At 47.0% G+C, this 20,742-nt stretch overlaps 1 protein-coding gene across 2 annotated transcripts; it reads right to left on the reverse strand.

The window, feature by feature from the left end:
* Positions 1-537: 537 nt before the first annotated feature.
* grin1b (glutamate receptor, ionotropic, N-methyl D-aspartate 1b) lies at positions 538-20,616 on the reverse strand. 2 transcript variants are annotated; one of them, XM_019885678.1, is made up of 20 exons: positions 20,166-20,614; positions 18,988-19,244; positions 17,817-17,951; positions 17,566-17,742; positions 15,655-15,717; positions 14,993-15,090; positions 14,444-14,565; positions 10,082-10,256; positions 9,544-9,694; positions 9,376-9,462; positions 8,852-8,987; positions 8,614-8,741; positions 7,690-7,854; positions 7,481-7,599; positions 7,248-7,360; positions 7,026-7,174; positions 6,321-6,478; positions 5,671-5,832; positions 5,461-5,608; positions 538-5,371 (listed from the first exon to the last, which is right to left on the reverse strand). In XM_019885678.1, coding segments are annotated over exons 1-20 (2,610 nt in total). In that variant the 5' UTR covers positions 20,167-20,614; the 3' UTR covers positions 538-5,305. The 2 variants fall into 2 exon arrangements, with proteins under 2 accessions (XP_019741237.1, XP_019741238.1); XM_019885679.1 differs by lacking the exon at positions 15,655-15,717 and having other exon boundaries at positions 5,306-5,371; positions 20,166-20,616.
* Positions 20,617-20,742: the final 126 nt, after the last annotated feature.

The raw sequence follows: 20,742 nt of genomic DNA on the forward strand, positions 1-20,742 counted from the left end.
AGACTTTATTAGGAGTCTTCTGGAGTCGTAAAGTATAGCCAAAAGTCGGTTACACGGCAGACATTTGTCGTCGCCGTTGCTCGCTACCTCACTTGTGCTCGTAAAATAAATGCATAACTTTCAAAATAAAAGTATATGGTCTCTGTGAGGGGTAGTCAGAGACTGCAGGTGGGCTGTACTTTTCCTGTGTCTACATGACAAGGTGGCACCTGTCAAATATCTTGAAATTCGATTTCTAAGCCAATTGAAAGAAGTAGACAATGAAAATTTGCCAGTTTAGAAATACATCTCAGAAAAAAAAATCGATCATCCTCTGGACTGGAAAATATAGGAAGCAATGAAGTTGTGAAGAATGAGGAAGTAGATATTCCAAATTCAATCCATTGAGATCAGGGAGCAAGAGAATCGGCAATGATACTGTTAAAAAAAAAAAAATCTCGCTTTCAAAATAAAAGTCCCCTTTGTTGACTGATTAACCAAACATATGTAAACTTAATTTGCCTGCAGTCAGAAACGGTCATTTGGACACTAACATGATTTTTTTACAGTCACAAACTTTTATTTTGACATGAACATGATTGTTTACAGTCAGAAACTTTGATTTTTCACATGAACATAATTGATTTACAGTTACTTTTGCACACTTTTCAAGACAGGAAGTAGAAAAAAAACTCACCAAAGTTTACCTCTGCCTCTTTCACAGCATATGACATCACGCAAAGACGGCACATAGCATTAGCGTGTTAGTGCTAACATTTGCTGCAGGTTGCTCTTCTCGGTTCATGTCAATCGCGGTGACGCCACTGAGCTAAAGGCTAATGCGTTGCTACATTAATTAGTATAGACAAAATAAATGCGCTTAGAAAAAATGTTAGCAAGCACAGGTTAGCAAGATGGGAAAGACATCTTTTTACAAGGTGGAAAACACGCTAACATGAGGAGCCAATGCATCATCACATGAATACATCTTGCAAATCGGTCAAATTTCCCATAAATGCTTTCGTGTTTTCAATTTGAAAAGGCGACAAGAGAGCCCTCATAACTGATGGACCTGGTAGAGCAGGTCCAAAGTTGGTTCTTGTCTAAGGACTAGGGATGCATCGATGCCACTTTTTTTTAGATCAAGTGTGAGTAAAGTACTATGCTTTAGAGTGCCTTGTTGTCACCGAGTGAAAAAGAGGGATATAGTCCAGTCACTGTGGGCTTTAAGCGGATATATTTTGGGAACTCAAATATGCCTCGAGGCAAAGTAGCATTCATTTTTATTTCCAGGTTGTTATAGTAATATTTGATTGACAGTTGACTAGGAGGTTGTTTTGGCTCTCATATTGTTTGAGAGCGGGGAGAATGGCTCCCTTTTCCACTGCTTCAAAACTCTTATTTTTAGCCACCTTTTTTTCAAAGGATTTGAATTTGGCAGGGTTGTTAACAGTCTTCTCTGTGGCGAGAATGATTTTTTTTCCTGTTTGGCACTTTTTCGAGCTGGAGTTATTTTTGCAATTGGGCGAAAATTCAAGTTACGTAGCCTTCTATTTTTTTCATTCAAGTCTGAATGCTATTTTTAATCACCGGTCTGTGCCGGGGACTTACATCAAGCATGCAACATGATTAGCCTTTGGCAAAATTGTTTCCTGTTACATGCAGTTGTTCTTGAGACAGAACAATCACAGTAGCAGGTTCATTTCATGTGAAAATTGTCAAGTTGAATACTTGTCTTTCCATTTTTGTTCCACAAAAGAGAATGTTGAATATTGTTCAGATATATGAAGCACTTTATCAAAAGGCTTTGATTACATTGATGTTTCAATGCATAAAAAAAAAAGCATCATATTCTGACAATAAGTTAGCGTGTCGAAAGAGAACTCATTTGGTCTTATATCAACGCTGTCTTTTTATATTTTGGAATCGGTAAAGATGAGTCGGTTTTAAAATAAAATTGAAAAAATATTCTACAGTTTAATTGGGGTTACCTTTAATTCGGAAAGGCGTATTTACAAAAAAGTGTGAAAAAATCGTATTGAAATTGTCTTTATCGCATTGTTCAAAAAACACGATCTATCCCTTTGTGCGGAATCGTTCGGCCCTATAAGGACACGTGTCGTATCTGTCAAAAAAACGCATTGTCACGCCCCAAATGTTCTGCTGTTCTCAATATTGATTCGCTTGCGCTGACCTTGGCCACCGGGGGCTGTGTGGAACACTCATGCAGATGACACGTGAGCATTGGATGAAAAGACACAAGGAAGAATGTAAACGCGCAGCTACAGTATTCTAGCTTGTTTTTCGCAGAGTAGGAAAAAAAATGTGCCTGCGAGTATTGTGATGCAAATTATCTTTTCTGTATATCGTTAGCGTAATAACATGATTGCAAAAACAAGTCATCACGATATAAAAAATGCAAATGTTTAAAAAAAAAAAAAAGAAACTAAACAGTTTTTGGCGGGAAAGGAGTTTGTGTGGTTAGATTCTCAGTCCTGGAGATCAAAGATTAAATTGATGTAAGTGAATTTGTCCTGTATTCAATTATTTTTCTAAAATGTGACTTGGGCAATTATGCCATTAGGCTCACAGTACGTTGCTGCACTGATGTGTTAAAATATTTATCATTTGAATGTTTATACAGCGATAGAGTTCTGCCCATTTTTTGTTGACCAAAACAGGGTCTCAAGTGTTTGTTTGCTTAAATGGGCAACGCGTGTCTTTCCCTTGATTGTGTTTTGCCTTATATTTAACTTTAACTGGAGTGTCCGTAAGCCTCTTATTCGAGGCTAGTATGGAAGGATTTCCACAAGTTCAAGGGCATCGGTGAATCCCTATAAAGGATAAAAGAGCTTGACTTTCAATTATTTTCACAAGAAAAGTTCAATTAAACTGCTGAGCTAGCATTAGGAGGAAATGGGACATTAAGTTAGGTGGGGAAAAAAAAGGGCAAAAGTCTTGACGCCCGCGTGAAGTCGACATAACCATCAATGAAAGAAGTGCATTGAGACATCATTTTGCCTTGAAAACCTTTGATGACATCACTATAAATTTGCCGTATGCTTTGTTAGCACAATTAGCATCAGAAAAAAAAAAATCAGTATTTCATTCTCACATTGGTCAACAAAAGTGCATTGTCTGAATAACAATTTAACAACATTAGCCACCCAGGGCATGTGGGCTAATATTTGCTCACGTAGCACTAGCGAGCGTTTCGTACGACCAGCTAAACATGCTAACGTGTTGTGCTAAGTGAAAATGCTACACGTGGCAGACCAAGAAACGCAAACAAAAATTTCACAACGTTACTGGCTCAAGTTGAAAAACTCGATTAGCGTCCGTCCATATTCGATTCTCACGAAAGGTCTGGTACGCACGCAAGGATTTGTGACAGAGGCCACACGTGAAGATGAAAAATCAGCGTGAAACAGCTTAAGAAGAAGAATAATAAGAATAAGAAAACATTTAATCGTCTCACAATGGAGAAATTGCCAATTTACAGCAGCAAAGTTATGAAAGGAAGAAAGTAGAATTTCAAAAAATATAGAAGCTGCTGTAAAGGCAATTTTGCACTGTATCTTGTGTGCTGAGATCATCTCCACAGCGAGGAAATCTGGCGTGTTTTGGTTTTCTTTACGGTCATTTGCTTGTTTGTCATTGCGATTATGTTTTGAAAAAAAGATGGATTCCCATCATTGCTTCGTTTTGTGGCTGCTTTGCCCCGTGCTGAACTTTTATTGACCTTGTTGGTCGCCAGAAAGATGTTGCGTTCATTTGCCCCCAATTGTTATTTTCCTTTGAATGAGTATTTTTGTTGACTCATGAATTGTAGGATACTTTTCTGCAACAGAAAGGCAATCTTCATTTCATGTACAGGTATGTCAAAGACGAAAAAGGGCAAAGTCCAACCAGATTTGGTCGGAGGAGCTAATGAGTGTCATCAGCACTTGTGACTTGTCCAAAGAAAATTATTTGGGATGCAAAAAAGAGAAAAAAAAAAAAAAAAAGGGAAGGTAGTTCAACTTGAACTCACTTCAGACTATGAACAAAAAATTAGCTGCTGTTTGTCATCCTTGGTCGGAATGAAAACAGCTCTTAGTATCGTTACGTGTGTACCAGGGCTTTGTCAAAAAAAAAAAAAAAAGTGCTACGTCGCATCGAGTTTGTTAATAAAAGCTCACTTAGCTTAGCAATAGCTCAGCTAACAAGTTTGGACGAGGTGTCCAGGGGCCTCATGGAGAAAGACATGCGCGGTTTTTGTGCTGAAACAAGGCATGCGGCCAAATACAGAAAATCCACACAAAAAAAAAAAAACGACTGACTAAATCAACATCTTACTCCTCCTCTTCTCCCCCACATATCAATGAGCCTAAACAGGGTCTGCCGGTGGGAATTCCTCACTCTGCATCATCCGACAATCACATTATCAAGAGTCATGAGTCACAAATGAAAAAATTAGGATCTTGACCAAATGTGAGCTGGAGACGCCGGACAATAAAGCGGAGGCCCGAAAAGCAAATCTTTTTGGCATGCTGTCATCCGCGGTCAACAACGAGCGATGGTTCTGTGAATTGACGCAAAACTTTCAATCCATTCACCCAATTACAAATGGCCTCCAGTCTTCATCTTGCGTAGCTCTTACATGCACGTTGCTCTGTCAAGCAAACTTTGTCTTCTCATTAAAAATATCGCAACTTCAGTACACGAGGCCCCAAATCTCCGTCAGTATTCTGAGCGAAACATGCTATGTGAAAATGCTACGTGTGGCTAATTTCCTCACTGCTAAAAACAAAACAAAGCGGTGTGAAGCCAGTAAAAAGCAGCAAGCGTTTTTCACGTGTGCGAAACATTTGATGACACGTGAACTCTGTTGCTTTGTGTTGGCTGGCCGGTGGAGGTAGACAGAGTGACATCATAATACGAGTCTGATGACATCATCAATCCCAGCATGCCGTGGGAGTGTTAGGGGGCGGAGCCTCGGGGGCAGGCGGGCGGCCAGCGACGTAAAGCTGCCAGCAACTGGTGTTGAGCTTTTGCTATATTGCTCAGAATCAATAGAAATTATTTACAAACATCTTGCTGATGTCACATCAACACCGCACGACAGTGTACCCAGTGTGACCTACAAACCTCTCATTATTATTATTATTCATAAGGATTAGAACTTGTGTACGTTTTACGGTGTCCACTGACTCCGCCCGAAATGACCAGGAAACACTAGAACACTTACGCTAGCAAAATAAAATGACTTACTGGTATGTGCTCGCGTGTTTTGTGTACGTGTGTGTTGGGGTTTTGTGTGCGGCGGTGGGCGTGGCCGCAGCGTTCAGACCACGGTGCTGACGGAGGGGTCCGATAAGTTGATCTGACCGGTGATGTCAGTCGGGTACGGCTACACAAGGAGGAAGAACAGGCACACACATGTTAGCGTGTCATCATCACGGTCATGGTCGCCGGTTGTCAGGTGGCGGCGGCGGTCACCTGCAGGTTCTTCCTCCAGACATTGACGGCTGCGAACGCCAACTGCATCTGCTTCCTGCGGGCGTCCTTGTGGCGCTTGTAGGCGATCTCGATGAAGATGAGGAAGATGCCCGCCACGAGGCCTCCCGGCACGCCGTTCTCGTGGGAACTGAGCCGCAGAGCCGGTTGGTTAGTTTGCGGGAACGGTGGCAGCGGAGGTCGCCGGCTCACCTGAGGATGGCGAGTGACACGTTCTGCTTCCAGGGGCTGTCCTTCCTCATCCCGATGCCGAAGCCCGAGCGGAAGAAAAGTTCCCCGGTGGTCACTAGGTCGCATTTCTGCGAGGCCTCGAACTCCAGCACGGCGCTGTCCCAGATGAAGGCGTGCAGCTTGCTAGCGGGGGCACAAGCGAGAACACTTCTTATTCAACCTTAGCTTAACCGGCTAACACGCAAAAGGATTAAAAAAAAAAAAATTAGTTCGTGCTGTCAAGCGATTAAAATATTTAATCGCGATCAAATTTATAATTTCATAGTTAACTCAGAATTAGCTGTAATTAATCACAGATTTTTTTATCTATTCTAAATTTCCTTTGATTTTTTTTTCTCCTATTTTTCCCATTTTAATGCTCTCATCAACATGAAATCGTGTTATTTATATTTACTGAAACAACAATTTCAATTTTCAATTTTAGATGAACATTTTTCAATTGGAGCAGTTATTCAAACTTGGAGCACATTTTATTATTTTAGAGCAACGTAACATCCGCTGTGACGTGGTGCCGCATTAATCTCGCATTAAAAAAATGAACCGATTGTTTTAAATTAATGCCGATAATAAATGGTTTTAAATGGATGCAGGAGGAGACGTCGAGTTCTCACTTGTCTCTGACAGCCTGGATGGCCTCGGCGGCGCTCTCGTAGTTGTGCTTCTCCATGTGCCGGTACATGGTGCTCAACTCCACTTGACGCCGGAAGTAAATGTCCACTGAACTCTGCTTCACCGTCGCGTAGATGAACTTGTCCGACGGGTTTCTCAGCTGACGGACGGACGCAGGAGAAATTCAGCACGCCGATGGCAGACACGCGTGCAAAAACAAGCCAAACAGACAGAAAACATGCAAACACGCAGACAATAGCCGTGGAACGTGATCACATGGAAGAACGCTCGCACACAAATTACAACGTGAACAAAACACTCAAACCAGATGCAGTGTGCATGCAAAGGCCACATTACCACAACGGACAAACACGGCCAAACCGCGGGGAATACACAGCAAGGCGCAAAAAGCCTTCAGACGTGAAACAGCCGCAGTTGAAAAATTGAAAGTTACCCTGGCGTGACCATGACGGGGGGACATGATGATGAACATGGGATGGACGATGACGTGGAGGAGGACGTGATGGTGATGATGAAGGCCCGGTGGCGTGACGACTGCGACGACGTCACGAGGGCAGGAACGAGCGGACGACATCGGGAAAGGAGAGTGACGACGACGATGGCGACGCCTTGGGTGTTCATCTGCGCGCGCGTTTGTGAAGAAACGGCGGACATGGCGACGCGGCGGCGGCCGTGCGGGCGCTGACCCTGGGGTCGTTGATGCCAGTGATGCGCTCCTCAGGCCGGTCCAGCACCAGGAAGGCGGCCAGGTTGGCCGTGTACGATGCCACGATGATCATGGCGAAGCCCGCCCACACCATTCCCAGAATCCTTGCCGAAAAACTCCTCGGGGCTCCTGAGGTGGAGGGGGCGGGGCACAAGCTTCAGACACGCTTCCGACATGCTCGGGGACAACACGCCGGGCTTACCTTCTCCGATCCCGGAATTGAGGAGGACTCCCCAGGAGAACCACATAGCCGAGGACAAGGTGAGGGCGTCTTCTTCTTCTTCTTCACTGTTCACTTTGAACCTTCCGAATGGGCTGCACGCACACACGCGAACATGCACACGTTACTAGCCAACATTTCATATAGCGGCACGCAGCAGAGACTACAACTGACATTTGACACGGGACGCACCACGATGTTGGGGGTGTTCCTACCTGAAACGGTCTAATAGGTAGAGCATCACTGCCACCACGTGGACCGACAGGCCGACAAGGAGCCACAAGGTGCTCTGGAAAGGTTGCATGAACGAGTCCAGTGTGCTGCGAGGGATTTCCTGCACTCACGCAATGCGCAGCAAACTGTCCCTAATCGACTTCTCATTCTCACTGCGGCGCTCGCGGCCGCTGGCGAGAAGGCTTCCTACCTTCTTGACGAGGATGGTGAGTCCCTGGTACTTGAAAGGCTTGGAGAACTCGATGTACTGCGCGCGCTCATTGTTGATGGTGAGGGGGGCCACGATCATGTCGGCCAGACCCCCCAGGAGCTCGCCCATCATGCCGTTCCACTCCTTCTTGTTGCTGTTGTTCACCTGCAACCGCGTGGGACGGCAACACACGCTTCGTAACCGCGCCGAGCCACAGATGCAAAGTCAAGGCGCAGCCCGGGTCGTGCTTGGAGAGGACAGATGCCCCGCCTCCTTTGCTGCTTGCAAATGCCCATTTTCAAGCTATTCTAGCGGCTCATTAATATTCATTAATATTCAACATGCAAAAAAAAAGCTTTGCCCTGATTGGATGGCTGTTCTCCTGAATATGAATGTGGAAAACAGCCGCCCTGAATGGCAAGGCAGCCATGTGGCAAGCTGTCGTCATGACGACAAAGCCAACGGTGTGACAAGGTGTTGTCACGGCACCAAGGAAACGATGTGACACAGTGTTGCCGTGGCAACAACAACAATTACACTACAATGTGTCGCCAAGGCAACAAGGCAATGTGCTGCTTTAACAACAAAGATACGCCTGTGAGACGGTGTTGTTATGGCAACAAAGACCTCTGATACATTCAATCAGCAGCTCACAAACACACACGCGCGCACACACATACACACGCTCACACAAACATGCGCGCAAGAAAATCATGGATCTTGTATAAACATGTATAATACATGTTGGCATGCATTATGTTTGTAAACATGTATAATGCATGTATATCAATGATACATGTACATAGGAGACGCTGTTAGTTGATGGATGATGCGGGATGTGTACCTGAAATATGGATGTTTATGTAAAAGCGTATACGTGCCCGTATACGTTATTTGCATGTGCATGGTGGAGCCGATTCTTACCCTCTCTTGTGTTCCAAACTTCCCGTCGGCCACCAAGTGAACCTCATAAGTGAAGTTCATGCTCATGGCCAACTTGATGAGGAGGTCGATGCAGAAGCCATAACAACACTGAGGAACCGTCGGCTGACCTGAAACACACACAAAATGCGCTGTGTGAACACATCATACACGGGGACCTTTTTTGTGTGTGTGTGTGTGTGTGTGTGTGTCTGTGTGTGTGTGAGCGAGAGAGAGAAACCTGGGATGGTTCCGTTGGGTCCAGTGCAGATAACCTTCTTGATGAGGACTCCGTTGACCGTGTATTCCTCCTTACACGTTCCGTCCGCTTTTGTGGGCTTCACATACACAAACGGCTCCTGGTGAATGGTCACGATCTGCACGCACACGCAAATTAGCATATATTAGCACATTACAACATTCGTGTATTCACCCATTAGCACATTGCTGCATTATAAAATTTGCATATTAAGACATTAGCACGCGTACGTTAAGAGCATTGGTCCGTTCACATATTAGCATGTTTGCATATTAGCACACGTTTGAACAAATTTGCACATTGAAACAATCCGTTTGGATACTAGCATGTTGGCACATGAATACTTTAGCACATTAGCCTCCCATTACATTTGCAAATGAGCACATAAGCACATTATCATGTTAGCACATTGAAACATTAGCCCATGAGCATGTTACCACATTGCCATCTTCGAACATTAGCATATTAATAAATGAGCATTTTGGCACGTTAGCTGTTTAGCAGACTTTGAGTTTGGTTGACATCTGGTAGCCGACTGGCTTTTCGGTTTCCCCGCCAGGCCAGATGATCTTCCTCTGCGGGTTGATCACCACCTGACACACACGTGCATGAACATACATGTGATCACGTCTTATCGCGTGTAATCATGTATGGGTGCGTGGATTGTCCCCCACCTGCGATCCGTTGAATATTCCGATCTGTACAATTCTTCCAGATTTCTGCTGGTAGTTGAGGATATTGTAAGTGGCGAAGCGCCGGTCGCCGTCGTCGTTGAACTCGATGCGACCGGTCAGGCCCTCGGCATACTTGGATGACATCAGCACCCTGACGACAAAATGTGGGTGGGTGGAGGTGGGGGGGGGGGGTGCAAATCCACGGGGGTTGACTGTATTATGTTTGAATACGGCAATGAAAGTGGCAAAATGAGTCAGCTGACGAACATTCGTCACACATTTGGCAATTTGGCAAGATGTCGGCATTTAAAAAAAACTTCGAAAGTGGCAAACTGTCAAAATTGACAATGACTCGCAACGACACGTGACAAACTGCTGACGTGATAAAACTTGGCGACACGTCGGTTTCTGATATTAGCTACATCTCATTCTTATTTTATTTTGTTCACACTCATTTTTTCAATTGTATTTTTTTGTTGTCGTTATTTCGTTTATTTTGGGTACCACAACCGTGGTGTGGACCCGTGTAGTGGTGCACCTTTTGAAGAGGGGTCCGGTCCTCCAGATGTTGGTGTTGCCCACACACCCGCGCGGAGGTTCCGTGATGTTCTCTTTGTCCAGAAGCTCCTGCAGGGACTGCGCCACGACTCCCACGGCGTCCATGATGTGAGCCGACTCGTTCTTACCGTTTATCAGCTGCAGACCCAGCAAGCCTAACCAACACACGCACACGCACACACACACACACACGGGTTACACACACACGTGCATGCACACACGAATACACGCACACAAACACACACACACACACACACACTCACACGCAGGCAGAGATCTAACGGTGTCCTCATAAGTTACACACACATGCCCGCACGCCCACACATGCTAATTACACTCATGTCCTTAATTACAGTTTCAGACACTCCAGGCACCAAAACGCATGCTGGGAGTTCACAGCCGCCTGTTAATTAAAAAGCTCCAAAACTGTTTTCACCAGTCACACAGGCGACTGCAAACTCCATTAGCGCCGTTCGCATTGCTTAATGAAATACCAGATGTTGAAACCGGCTCACACTGTTAGCGTCACACACGCCATTAGCATTGCCCGCCGTAAACTGTTGTTACCATTCCCCCAAAGAAAACACCTGTTAAAACTCGCTCACAATCAGACATATTCTCCAGTGTGCTTAAGTAACAAAGGCATGCTGATTATAAAAAAAAAAAAAAAAAAGAATGCTGTGCATTTTTGGGGGCCATGCAAATTTCCCATTGACTTTTTACCTCCAAAACTGGCTAATACTGTTTGCTAGCTTGATCACTGGAAAGACCACCGAAAAGTGGCTAACAGTATTAGCATAGTGCAAAAACAAAAACAAAAAAACACGGAAGACTATGTAGTTGTTTTGAAGTTTTCATTTCGGAAGGAAATGAAATGATTGGAATGCTAACTAGGCAGAGCTAAGCTAACTTGATTATGGTCCATGTTCTTCACCATGTGTCTGGTGAAGAAGGTCACGTGTGTCAAGAACACTGAAGGTCTCTGATCAAGGAATCGCCTCCAATCCGCATTTGATCACACTATCTTGTTGTGTGGCATCCACGTTGTGATTGGCAGGAGGTGAGCCCACCTCCTCAGGTCAGCATGTTGGATGGTCATGTGACCTCAGACAATAATCAGGAGACCTTTTTTTTTCAAAAAAAAAAAAAAGGTCCACTTGAGGAAGCTTGGAATGTGAAACGATGTGAAGCCAGGCCTTCCTTGTCAAGAAGCTTTCAGCACACGCCAACGGCTGACCCTCCTTCATACGTCGCATCTCGATGACACGTAGTGATGCGTGACATGACAAAGCATGACAACTCACGGACACGTGACAACTTGCTGACAAGAGTCGACACGTTGGCATGTGACGATTCACCACGTGAAAACGCGCGATAACTCGTTGACACGTGATGACTCGCAGGCACGTGCTAACATGTCGGAACGTAACGACACGTTGCCAAGTGACCACTCACCACGTGATAACGCGTGATAACTCGCTGACACGTGATGACTTGCACATGCTAACATGTCCGGACGTGACAACACGCTGCCAAATGACGACTCGACGTGTGAAAACGTGTGCTAACTCGTTGACGTGATGACTTGCAGGCACGCGATAGCATGTCGGAACGTGACGACACGTTGCCACGTGACGATTCACCACGTGAAAACACGTAATAATAACTCGTTCACACGTGGTGACCCGCGGGCACGTGACAACATGTTGATGTGATAACACGTGACAACTCATGTACACGGGACAACTTATTGTGTGACGACTCTTTGACACATGACGTGTTGACACATGACAACATGTTGACACGCGAAGGCCCTTCACATGGCAATCCGCGACAACTCATTGAGATATGATGACCATGCATCATTTTTGACTTGACCCAAATTGCTGACACGTGACAACTCCTTCATACGTGACAAGGAATTGAAACGTGACAATCTGCTAACACGCGAGTCAAACAGTCGTCACGTGATGACACATGAAACCTTGTTGACATGTGACAACACGTAAAAAAACGTATCATGTCGAAAAGTTGTCAAATGACGGCCCGCTGACACGTGACTTGTACACCTGACGAGTTGTCATGTGTGCCACCGAGTCCTCATATGATTAGTGGGTCATCGCTTGATGACGAGAGGACTTGTTGTCACACGTGATGACTTGTCACGTGATTGTCATGTGTCAATGAGTTGACGACAGGCTGACATGACACGTCAGGTGTACATCCTTGTCACGTGTTGTCATGTGTGAGTGAGTCGTCAACTCATGGACGTGTGGGTGTGCGTGTGCGTTACCAACTTGGGCCACGTCACAGTGGGCGTGGCCGGGGCTGACCAATGGCAGCGTGAGAAGCGTCGGCGTTGTCTTACCAGCGTTTGTTCAGACAATGACATCCCCACCATCAGTTACCGTGGCAACACAAGAAGTCTGCGCCCCCCAACCCCCACCAGCAAACATTATTACAGTGAACCCCCCCACGCAACTATCTAACAATCTATGCTAATTTGTAATTTGCCCATCTATGGTGTTAGCATTAAGCTAACGTTCACTAAACTGTATTTCGGCCCAACATTTTTAGTGTTAAAATTTTAAAAAAGGGTTAATTGTCTCTTTTTTGTGTCAGTTTTGGCGTAAACTTGAACTGAGAGTGACACAAGAACAGTTTGAAGCAAGCACGCTTCACCCCATAGAGTGGGAGTCAAGTAAAAATTGTTCTATCCAATAATATGCTCTCGAGCACCCCGTTGCTCTAAATATGGCATTGTGATGAATATTGCCTTTGTGAAATATGAATGAAGCAACAAAATGCAGACGTTTTGATCCAGCTCACGGGGCGGCCATTTTGCCACTTGCTGTCGACTGAAGATGACATCACAAGTTAAGGGTGGGCTTAGGTTACATGACCAAACCCAGAACATTTGCAGCCATCGTGCAGCCCTTCAATCCCAAAGCTTTGCTTATTACTCAAAGCGAAAAGAAACGACTGGTAACTCGACAAACCCAAAAATAAGGTCACTTATATGTCGAGACGCATGTGAGGGGGGTTAAATGATTTTTTCGATGCATTTTTGTCTGCATTGCAGATTTTCTCTTATCGCGGGGGTCTGCAGCGTATCCCACGCGACAAACGGCGGGGGGGGGGGGGGGTCACTGTATTCAAGCCCCGCCCTCGCCGGCGTAACATGACAAAAGGCAGACAGGCGGCGGTGAGGAGAAAGAAGCTAAAGAAGATGACACAAACAAAAAGTGTTAGAACAGTGAAAGGCACACGCACGCGCAACAGGATTGACGCGTTCAAACATGATTGGCATGTTTGAACCTTCAACCGGCAAAAAACATCAAAGCAGAGACCACGCAGCGCCAAAGAGAAGCTAATTAGTCATTAGCTTCCCGCATCACAGCTGCCATGTTACCATCCAAGTGGCGGTGAGGGGGTAACTCAGAGCAACTGTCTGCTAAACGCATTAGCAACAACAACTTTTCCTTGCGTCAGGTGACTCAAGATCAACGGCGGAATGAAGCTACATCATAGCCAAGCCGCTATCCACTTGTACTGAAGCTACATGCTAGCCCAGGCGCTATCCACTTGCTAATGAAGCTACACGCTACCCTAGCTGCAATCAACTTGCTTTTGAGGGTACATGCTAGCCTGGCTGCTATCCACTTGCTAAGGTGGCTATATTGTTAGCCTCGCCACAATCCACGACTAGACTCTGATTATGCAATAGTTTCGGTGTTCCTCAGTGTTGTCGTTTTACATCTTGCCACTATGCGCGTGGTCGTGGCTCATCGTTAGTGAACCATGACTTACAACGTGTCCTCGTTTTAGTCACCACTTGGGAATTTCTCCTAAGATCAAGTGCATGCGGTATGAGACTCAGTCAACAGTTCCCCTTCCCAAAACTTTTAGGTCAGGCCATTTTTTTCAAACCTAAATCTCCATTTTTACAACATTTTTCTAGGCTTGTGCTAAATTTGAAGTCAACGAGCGGACTTGCATGGGCTTCCAGTTTGCTGGGTGTCTTGTGATCTTACACTGACCTGCAGTCATATTGCACCAGAATCATCTTCAGAATGTACGTCTGATAACCTTGCTCTCGTGTAAAAATCAATTCATCTTTGTAATTTTTCCACACATACACACTGGATGCTGATCAGGAAGCTATTTAACAAACATTTACTGATGTAGCTGGATGTTAGCTGAGCAGCACTTCGGCATCCACTTGCTAATGTAGCTCGATGCTATCTCGGCAAGTATGCGTGGACGCGTACAGATAGAAAACAAGTTGAATGGAAGCAAAACAGAGACGGGAAGCGGAAGATAATTCCCACGTGCTCCATACCGTCCGGTGCCTCAGTCAAAGCTCTTCCGCTCATTTCTCTCTCCCCGACGATCCAGACGTAGCCGGAACCGGTCATGTTTAGATGACGGGCCGCCTTGTAAACGCCCGCCGCTTCGTCCTCGCTGCCGCACATGGACGCACAACACAAACACAGCAAACGGGACCCTTGTTAGCGTGGCAAGTTGCTATCTGGTAGTTAGCGAGCAGCTAGCTGCCTGTTCAGTTAGATGTCAACTGAAGATGGCCGTTCGCCCTCGTGCCAATGGTCCAGATACGGGAGGGCCTCGGCGACCAAGTCCAGTGATTCACAGACTTGGGTCAATTAGTGGAGCCCATAGTTCAAAATAAGCATGGTGAAGCTGCATTTAGCTGTTATGCTGTATGCAAATTGAATGAGACGGAAGTTCCACTAAATTATGTGACATGTCATGTGACACACTTCAAGCTAACTAGCAACTAGCTCCCTGTTAGCAAGCACTCAACATCATGTAACCGAAAAGCAGCTAGTAAGCCGTTAGCACGTTAGCAGTTACCGGTCAGCTCACTGACCTGGCAGAGAGGATGATGACGCGGGCCTCCAGGTCTTTTGCGTCCAGGAGCAGGGCTGTCAGGTTGGTGTCTGGACCAAACAGCAGAACCTTCTCGGCCTGAAGTCCACACGGAGACGTCACAACACATCATAGCACACGCTACGTTAGCACATTAGCCGCACCCTCCCCGACCATGCTCCCACTCTCCCCATAGTAATAATAATCAATTGTGCAAAGGTGAGGGGGGTTACTGGGGGGCATCCAATGGGGAGCGGGAAGTGGAAGTGAAAGCTGGTGGACATGCAAGGCTCCAACCAACCAATCAGGGGCGTGCATGTTAGCATGTTAGCGAGCGCAAATAAAACCAAAGACTCGAGAGGGGTTGGGGACTTGGGGGTGTTTGTAGAGAAGTGGGAGGTCCCGCCTGGTGGGTGTCGTCTGTCAGACCCCGCATGCATCCCTTACATGGGGTGGGAGAGTAGGTGGGTGGGGGGGAACGGGCGTGTCTCTCCTGCATTCCCAAAGTCATGACAAACCAAAAGAAAGATGGCTGCCTCCAGGATAAGGGCTATCTCTGGATTGGGTGGGCGGGGCTGTGGCCGGTGGACGAGATTGGCCGGTCGGACGGGCGGCGTGCAGCGTTTGGACCATGCAAGCGTTCTACCTTAGACAATCTTCTACCTTAGGCGTTCTCCGGAAGTCAAAGCCGTGTTGCTCCATGTTTTCATTGTTCCTGATTTTAGTCTGATGGCCGTGTGACAACAGAAAGAACGTCACACACACGCCCGCCGCAAAACACGCACGCAGCACAACAGGAATGAAACACACCTATACACCCAGACATTGACACACGCATAAATGCTGATACACATGGGCACACACACACGCGCGTGCGCGCACACACACACACATACACACACACACACACACACACACACACACACACACACACGCACGCACACACACACCTCACACATGAAACCTGCCGACATGACTGCACGCGCAGGTGTGATTTCATCAGCATGAGTTGGTATGCTTTCTAGCTTTCTTTCGGTTAGTTTGTTTTTTAGTGTTGATGGCTTGATTTTGTCAAATGATGACAACTTTGTGTGCGCAATGTGTGCTTTCATTTGTTTGATATGCAAATGAGCTGACAATGGGAGACAAATTTAGACCTCGAGTTATTTTTACAGGCGCAGAACAAAGAGGGTGAAACTCGCTGGGCCACAACGACACAAAAGCAACGAACATCAACTTTCTTTTGCCACAGAATGAAAGTGTTAGCTTAGCTTAGCAAAAACCTCAACTCGCTCACTTAAACGAAATTCGGCAAAATACGCAAAACCATCGGTAGTAGTGATGCTTAGTTAGTACAGCGGCGACGCGATTCAACAGCAAGCCTGCTAGCAACCTGGCTAAACTATGTGGCGACCATGTTGGTAGGGGCAACGTTCTCATCACAAGGAATGGATCGACATTGAAAGTAAGTCAGAAGTTTCTCGTTTTTAAAAAGATTTTCACCAGGCTTGTCAACAACAAGAATTAAGTCCAACAGTTACACACAACATTTGGAGAAAAAGAAGTGTGGAAGTCCACATGCTCACAAGGGTTGAGGATCGAACACACAACCTTGGGATTGGGAGACCACCACTCTACCACCTGAAAGTCCAGGGATATGAATTTGAAAGGGACCGTTTCATTTTGAACAAAGCCACATTCCCAGTTGTACGAGGGTGTTCAGACTTGTGCAACTACATGATCTCAGTTGTTAATTTTGACACAGCAGAGCAGTGCTATCAGATGCTAAAGCGCTAACACGTGACCAAAAAGAAAAGTTTCGAGCACAGCGTTCAATGAGCTCTTCCTGTTAGCATGTGGCTAGCGGCCGGCGGCGGGCAACTAACTGGGCCCTAGTCACATGACCCCAGTTCACCAGTCACATGACCTATGAGGAGGAGCAGGAAGAAGAAGAAGAAGAAGAAGAAGAAGAAGCAGCAGGAGGATGACAATGAGGATGACGCAGGAAGTCCCGCCGCGAGGGCGCTTCCCCGAGAGTCGGCGAAGAGTTGCTGCAGTAACAGCGTCACATTTTGATGCTTTCACGTTTGAACGGTGGAACGTGAGGCCAGCTGTCACCATGGTAACGTCCTCACAAAGACACACCAGAAAGAAGACGTGTGTGTGTGTGTGTGTGTGTGTGTGTTATTTGTGCGTTTGTCCATACTGTGCAGGAGTGTGTGTACGTGTCATTCAAGTTTATGTGTGTGTGTGTGTGTATATCCACTAGTGTGCATGTGTACATATGTGCCAGTGTGTGTCTGTAATGTGTGTGTATGTAGCCACGGGTGTGCGTGTTTACGTTTGTGTGAGTGCCCATCTGTCAGTGTGTCTATCCATAGTGTGCGCGTGTGAATGTGTCTGTTGTGTGCGTGGGAGTGAATTTGCGGGGGTGTGTCCATTTGCCTCCCCACGATGTCTTTTACGTGCGTGTTATTGTGTACATTTTTTTTGTGTGTGCATGTATGTCCATCTGCCTGTGCGAAGTTCCAGTCTGCATGACTTTTTGTGCCGGCCGGAGGGTGAGCGCATCACCTTGGTCTCCTTCTCCTCCAGGAGCGTTTCGAGTCTCTTTTGCGCGGCTCGCCCTTCGTGGTCATCACTGACGATGAGGATGATGTGATTCCAGCGGAACTCTCGCATTAAGTCGAACCAAACGCTGGCCTGGTGCGAATACGGCGGAACCGTACGCAGGAAGGACAGGTGGATGCTCTGCGGGCGGACGGGCGGCGGGTTAGCGGGCGAAGCGAGCGTGTGCCTTCACTAGCGGCGAGGCGAGCGCTCACCTTGTCGGAGTAGATGGACATGCGCGTGGTCAGGCCAACCACGGGGATGCGGTAGAAGCCTGCCGTGTAGGACACGGGCGTCGGCGTCAGGTGGTCGTTGGACTGAGGCGGGTGGCTCACCAAGATGGCGTACACCTAAAACAGTCACAAAGCGTCGGCGTTTGTGCGAGGGAGGGAGCCTTCGTCTATCACTTTGGTGGGTGTTATTTGCCATGTGTGTCTGTGCTTGTTGTAATGGGTGTGCACAAATGTGTGTTTATTACATGCGTACATGTGTCTGGACGCGTGTGCGCACGCGTGTATCTGTGTGTGTAATCCACGCGTGCGGATGAGTGCGTGATGCCGTTAATCTGACGTCCATCTCGGTGGACGGCATGTTGGCCTCGTTTGAGCCGCGGGTGACCTCGTGAAGTGCGTGTGTCTCTATTTGTGCGAGGGTGCGTGCGTGCGTGCGTGCTGCGAGTGGCCAACGATTGCTGGCCGCGATGATGTCGCTGCTTGAGCATTCCAAGCCAAGTGAAATTCCCAAGTCCCCAAATACTCTCGTTGCCCCCATTTGACAGTTTTCTTCGGCACTTGAGGACGCTTTCTACGAGACTGCCTACTCCGGCAACATTTTGGAACTGATTTGAACCCTCCCAAATTCAAAATACTTTCCACATTTTTGCAGTAAAATAAAAACGAATATTTTTTTCCTACACCTTGAAATCATATTGGACTGAAACTGCACATCCCCTACAGTAGGTGGCAGTGATGCTCTCAAGAGTGTGTGCAGGGAGTATAAAAAATGATGAGAAAGTTATTCAGCATGTATTTTTTTCTTTGTTTGAATGATAAAATGGATATAATATTCTGAAAAGGTGTACTTCTAATGATTTTAGAGGCAAATGACACTATTTATAGTCACAGCGAAGATTTGAGGGGTGCGCAAAATATTACAAGATAAGGAATGAGGAGACGGCACCAAAACAAAAGTCTATGAAAGCCCATTTAGGGCAAGTCCCCCAATTAATTCCGCAAGCATCGGGTCACTTCGGATTCGCATATTCAGCACGTGCACACAATTTTGGACTTCACGTGACAGCGGGCGCATCTCGCTTGTAACGCGTGTTGCGTTAGCGGCGAGCATGTACGCCCCGGACCGGACGATTGATTTCCCGCATGGTCTGACCTGGTTGGAGATGAGGTCCTCGCACACGGAGAGCGCCATCTGGATGGCGTTGGCTTTGTGCGTGACGGCGATGGCGTTCATCTTGAAGCGGTCGCGGCCGTACGCGGCGTTGGCGTGCGCCACCGCGTCGCGGAACACCTGCTCGTAGCGCTTCTGGCTCAGCACGGCGCCCACGTTGACCACGCGCGGCTCGCAGCCGCACAGCGCCACCGCGCCGCAGTGCAGCGCCAGCAGCAGCAGCGACGCACGCACCTCCACTAGGGGGAGCAGATGAGCGCCGTTTAGTAGCATGCCGATGGCATAGTTGTCATGTCACTTATCAAATGTTGGCAATCCGCCTAAAAATATGACAAACGGCCTGCGCACACAAAACACGTCAGCAAATAATTATGCTTTACACACAGCAGAAGCACATTTGACACACTTTGAACTCAAAACAACACTTAAGACAAACATGCACACCACACTACAACACGATACAGCACACATTTCACACACACAAAACACACACAATCAACATGTTTTTACACACAAGAGCACATAAACTCTCACACACAGTAACAACCAGCATTTCACACACAACACTCGTTGAACCCAAAACAACACGCTTAAAAGATACATACACACACACACACACACACACACACACACACACACACACGAGCCTTTGCACACAAAAACAAATATAGGACACACAATGACAACACGTTTAACCCACAATGGCTCACTGTACACACACCAACAACAGTGCAAACAACACACATGTAACAAACACACACAACATAGAAGATTTTTTTCCATAAAGATACACAATGCACACACAGTCACACACACACGAACAAGGGTTTTTACACACCACCCTCTAAATAAAAACTGACTATAAACCATGCACCCACACAAGAATTCACTTCATGCATGACACGCAAACAATACACACGACAAATAAATCGCACTGCAAAACCACCATACACACGCACAACAGACTACGCACAGCAAATACAAGATTTACACAGACAGCACTGCACGCCGCAATGCACACTCGCGCGCGCGCGCGCACACACATACACACTAGTTGGGTGAGGGGGTTACCACATGAGCTGCACGGTGTTCACGGGTACGATGACGTCACCAAGTACAGAAGGAAGTCAAAGCAGGGGTTCACAAATAAAAGCACTTACTGTTCGTTCGTTTGTTTGTTTTTTCAGAATAAAAGCATCCGCCGATTCCCTCTTGGCTCAATTAGCCCAGCTGCTTCCGGTCTCCTTGGCGCGTCCGTTGGGCCAGCCACAGGTCCGGCTTGTGGCTCGGTTCACGGTTCGCTTGCTTTTTACGGATGTCGACGCGCTGGTCTCTCTCCTTCTCTTGTGTTGTTGTTCTTTTTTGGCCGTGCGCGCGCTCAGCCCTGTTGATTCCCGCGCACAAGCACGCGCCACACGTCAGTTAACGCACGCGCACCTTTCCTTCGAAACAACGACGCCGAAGGTGAAGATGACGAATGACGATGATGAAGAAGAGGATGCTCGCGTCTCTTGCCCTTGATGCTCGCGCGCGCGCGCACTCCCGAAACGGCGACGACGACGGGCGGGATGCGCTCGGCCCCGTCAGCAGCGAGCACGAGCGCGCGCGAGCGAGCCTCGCCGCGTCCCTTGTTGGGGTTTAATCAGGCGTGCGCACGCACGCACGCACGGACACACACACACACACACACACACACACACACACACACACACACACACGCACACACACACACGCGCG

Source organism: Hippocampus comes, unplaced genomic scaffold (genome assembly GCF_001891065.2).
Source record: "Hippocampus comes isolate QL1 unplaced genomic scaffold, H_comes_QL1_v1.1 scaffold78, whole genome shotgun sequence".
Taxonomy (NCBI): domain Eukaryota; kingdom Metazoa; phylum Chordata; class Actinopteri; order Syngnathiformes; family Syngnathidae; genus Hippocampus; species Hippocampus comes.